Source organism: Orycteropus afer, unplaced genomic scaffold (assembly GCF_000298275.1).
Source record: "Orycteropus afer afer isolate SDZICR_OR568_19922 unplaced genomic scaffold, OryAfe1.0 scaffold00054, whole genome shotgun sequence".
In the NCBI taxonomy this organism is placed as follows: domain Eukaryota; kingdom Metazoa; phylum Chordata; class Mammalia; order Tubulidentata; family Orycteropodidae; genus Orycteropus; species Orycteropus afer.
The window spans coordinates 14,162,737-14,167,380 of record NW_006921641.1 but is presented as its reverse complement, the minus strand read 5'-3'; the positions used below and the strand labels follow the sequence as shown (position 1 = coordinate 14,167,380).

Genomic DNA, 4,644 nt, shown 5'->3' with positions numbered 1-4,644 from the left:
CTTCTCTGAATGTTTTATAGAATTCTCCAGTGAAACCGTCTGGGCCAGGACTTTTTTTAGTTGGTAATTTTTTGATGACCTGTTCGATTTCTTCTTTTGTGATGGGCCTGTTCAAATTTTTCACTTCAGTCTGTGTTAGTTTAGGTATGGCCTGATTCTTAAGTAAACTCTTCTTTACCTAAGTAAACTCATCTTTACATTTGGGTCTTTATTTTTGTGGGAGCCAGGTTGGATTACCTCCTTTGGAGAAGTTTAACACCTGGGGTGGATCACTGTCCTTGGGACACCCATTTGGAGCTACTGGCTGTCGGTTGGTCATGGCAGCTGCCAACAGATTACAGAAGGATGGAGGCCAGTACGGCTTGGTGGCCGCCTGCGCAGCTGGAGGGCAGGTATGTCATGGTGGCTTTGTGGGAGCTCCCAGAAACTTGTTTTCTTGGGGAAAAACAAGCTCATGATAAAAATTTTGATTTGGTTTAGTTGAAAACAATCTTAAAATAGTATTTCTGATGACAGGTAGCTAGACAAAAAGCAACCTTCATTTGATGGGTGGGAGGTGAAGAGAGGTGTACAACTTTAATTCTGATAATACTTTGGAATGAAGTGCTATTTAAATCCAAAATATATATTTTTTTAAATCTAGTCACCGTGAGACCTTATCTATAAAATCTCTCCAAGAGGTAAACTCTCTTTCTAGAGAACTGATTATACCTTAATTGGAGAGTTAATTTGTCTCAGGATAACTTACTGAGGGAAATTGTTATTCTGGCAGATTTTTCCTACCTGCCTCACATGGATTATAGACACAGCTTCCTACCTGGCAATAAAATGAAAAGGAAAGCTGGCTGTGTCTTTTTTTTTTTTTTTTTCCTCCTCTGGTGTGAACCGATTTTATTTTCTTGCAGATTATAGAAACTTTCAGTTGCTAATCAAAATGAATAAATAAGATATATAAAAGTATTCACATCTTACTTTTAAAGATTTTATAGTTTTACCTTGGAAACTTTGAAAAAACAAAGGATCAGTTATTTATAGGTTAAACATTTTAGACTTTGTGATCAAAAAATTTTTAATCTTGTAGCTTCATGTACAGAAAACTAGAGTTAGGACTGTAGCCCTCCCTCTTATCTTTCAAGGTGATAACTTGTGCATAGTGCTTTACATGATACATAAGCCATGTAAGTTAGTGTCCTTTGGTTTTGAATGTTTGTTCCCTAATTTTTTTAATCTAGTGCAGAGTGTGTATAACACAGTATGGGGCCATTTTGTGGCTGAGCAAAGAACAATGGCCAGTACTTTTTTCTAGAAGCTTGTAGCATAGTGAGAAGGGAGGACAGGCTGTGTCTTAGAAGCTAGATCAAACACGGCATTGGTTCTTCAAGAGCTAAATGAATGGTACAAACACAATTAGAAAATCAGAGAAGGAGTCAGTCATTGTGGATTTTGAGCAGGGTTTTTCAGCCTTAGCACTACTGACATTTTGGGTCAGATAATTCTTTATTGTGAGTGACTGTCCTGTGCTTTGTAGGATGTTTAGCTGCATCCTAGTCTCTACCCTCTAGATACCAGTAGCAGTACCCCACGCTACCACCCAATTGGGACACCTAAAAATATCTCCAGACAATGCCAAATGTCTCCTGGGGCCAAAATTGCCCCCATTTGGGAACCAGTGATCTAGAGCAAGAGAAGATGTCAGAAAATGAAAACAGTGCTTTTAGATAAAGCTGGAGAAGAGGTTTTCTACCTTATGAACCTTTCCAGGACAACCCCAGGCTGTCAAAGCTGCCCGTCCCTGTGCTTTTTTGTTTGCTTGTGCCTTTAGCAAAGTACTTAACCACTTGTTTTGAACTACAGTTTGTACTAGATTTTATGGCATACAGTGTTTACCTTGGTGCCTTGCACATATAGTTGCTTAATAAATATTTGTGGGGATTTGAATTGAACTTAAAAGCAGGGAGATTGGTCTTTTAACTAGTTTGATGGCAGTCCAGAAGATGGAATATGTGTGACATCAGAATTTCTACTTATGGAATCATAAACTGGTATATCTTTATGGTCCCTCAAATCAGCTTCTTAACTTGTGTAGAATAATAAAGAAGGGAAGGGCCTAGGCTTGGAATCATCTAGACCTGGTTCAAATCCTGGTTCTGTTACTTAATAGTTTTGTGATTTGAATGAGTTACTTAACCTTTCAAAGGTTCATGTGCATTTGTTGGCATTTGTTGTTAATGTTTGTTTTTGTATGGCTAAAAAAGCCCCAGTAAATTCTCATCTTTCTTGCAACCATTTGTAGAGCATCTACTAAGAATCAGATTCTGTACTAGGACTTCACCTATAGTATGTTATCAAATTTCATGCTCACAAATGAACTAGGCACCATGCACTCCATTTCATAGGTGAGGAAATTGAGGTTCAGAATGGCTAATAATTTTCGCAATATCACACAGCAATTGAATGACAGAGCCAGGATCAAAATTCAAAGTCTGTGTACTTCCCATTGTATTGTGCTCCTCCTTAATAATACTGTGCTGACTGGCTGTATTTGCTGTTCTAATTGAAACTTTTTTTTCCTTTATAGGGCCATGCTATGATAGTTGAAGCTTATCCAAAATAATAGATTAAGAAGCGGTGACCTGAAGTTTCTGTGAACCACTCACACTAGGCAATGCCATTTCAATGCATTAATAAATGACATCTATAGTTCCTAGCTCCTTTTAGGAAAGCTAAATTTGTGGCCTTCTGTTAAATATTTTTCCGGTTAAGCCTTGCCAGTGTTCTGAGCTGTTCATTAATCACAACTTACTGCTCTTTCAGGGATTTCTTCGTCACCAGAATCTAACACAGTGATACATTTAAGCAATTGTTTTTTGGTCTCTATTTTCATTAAACACTAAGTCAGTGGTTGCAATTTGGAAAAGCAGCTGACATTTGCAAATTATACTCATTCCTATTTGTATACTAAAGTTAAGTATTTTCTATTAAATACAAACCAATGTGCCTAAATTAATGATGGAAAGATAGTTCAGAATTTAAACCACCTTTAAAACTAGCAGTAAATGTTTAGGTATATAAATATCATCTTGGCCAACCTTAATAAAGTGGAGAAGTATTACAGAACTATTTGTTTTATTTTTTATTGGAAGGTGGGAGGTGGTTCGCTTGTCTTAGGGGCAAAGTTTGTCTTTAATTTGTTATTTGTAACTTCTAACTATTTTAGTCAACCTTGAAGCTGCTAGGAATAAAGATGTCCTGCTTTAGAGTAGCACCCCTCCCCTGTTGCTTAATTGTAGTAAATTTCTTTTACCCTTCTGTTTACTAGCATTTAATTGAAATGTAAAGAAGTTTTCTATTTTGATACATACCATAGATCCTCTCAGTTTTTTGACAGTCAGACTGCACTAAGTGTGTATCCTAGTGCTTTGAAGAAGCAAAAGGCTCATTATGGCCACTTAGTGAGTGTTGTGTTAGGTCTATGAAAGTTACGGCACTCAGAATCATTCCCTAGTTCAGGGACACATTGGACAAAGGACCTGATGTGATCCTCGTACAAGGATATTGAGAGTCCCAGCATCATTTTCCCCATGGTTCTATTGGTAATGTCGACATAATGAGTTTTTAATATCGAAAGATACTGTATACACAGATATATGCACATGCACACATATATGTTGCAAAAATCCACTCTAGGTGAACTAAGTTAAATATAAAAGGTAAGAAACTTTTAAAATCTTAGATAAAAATGCCACTGTGACATTAGGGTTGGGGGATCTCTGCTGCTTCTAGAGTAAAAGAGTATATTTTGAATTTATAACCAAAAGTGGTTGCTTTTATCATTTAAAAAATTGAGACAGTAAATATTAATAAAATAAACTGAAATAAAGTGGAATTGAGACAGGATTATATTGCAGGGGAAATCATCAAGGCAAAGTCTTCACTATTTCAGTAGCTGCCTGCCTTAGAGGGGCTGTAACAAACAGGAAGGAACAGAAACATTACCTGGGAGCTGGTATTTTCTATTTGAAAGAATTATTGAATCCATTTAAAGAAATATTTTGGCCAGTTTATACACGATTAAAATATTCACACAGATTGTTACATGAAGGTGTAATTTTTATGAGAAAAATATGCTCAACAAAATGTGGTAGCATATCCATTTTTGTTTTAAGAGAAAAACTGCCTATTCTACTTCATTTTTAAAAACTCTGAATTTTATAATCAGCAAAATCTGACTCATCAAAATTTTTAAATCTAGTTTGAAAAACCTCAGAATTCTGTTATCTTCCTCTTCTGAATTCCATAAGTTAATTCAGCCAGATATCTTGGTGCCCTCTAAAGGCTTTTCTTGAATCTTTCTTCTCCATGTCTAGTCTCAGCTTGATCTGGTCACTTTTAAATGTTAGTGTGTGTCCATATTAACTTAGGTGAAGGGAGAGGCAATATACAATCAGGGGTAAGTTGGCACAATATGACAAGGCAAAGGAAGACTCTGGGAGCAGTACAAGAGTTACAGACAATCAAAATAAATACTATTACATACACAATCCTGCATTAACAGTAATAACAAACAATAATCTACAAGTGGATACTTAGACAGACATGCAAGCTGAACAGGGTGAATGGAGCTACACCTATGAACATTTTATA

General features: G+C 36.3%; 1 protein-coding gene across 1 annotated transcript in view; it reads left to right on the top strand.

Moving 5' to 3' along the window:
- The window catches only part of HADHB (hydroxyacyl-CoA dehydrogenase trifunctional multienzyme complex subunit beta), a 61,108-nt gene extending 58,494 nt beyond the window's left edge, over positions 1 to 2,614 (top strand). Inside the window, exons 14-15 of the mRNA XM_007938883.2 lie at positions 228 to 392; positions 2,579 to 2,614. Coding sequence (XP_007937074.1) covers positions 228 to 392; positions 2,579 to 2,614 — 201 coding nt within the window. The remainder of the gene's footprint in view (positions 1 to 227; positions 393 to 2,578) is intronic.
- Positions 2,615 to 4,644: the final 2,030 nt, after the last annotated feature.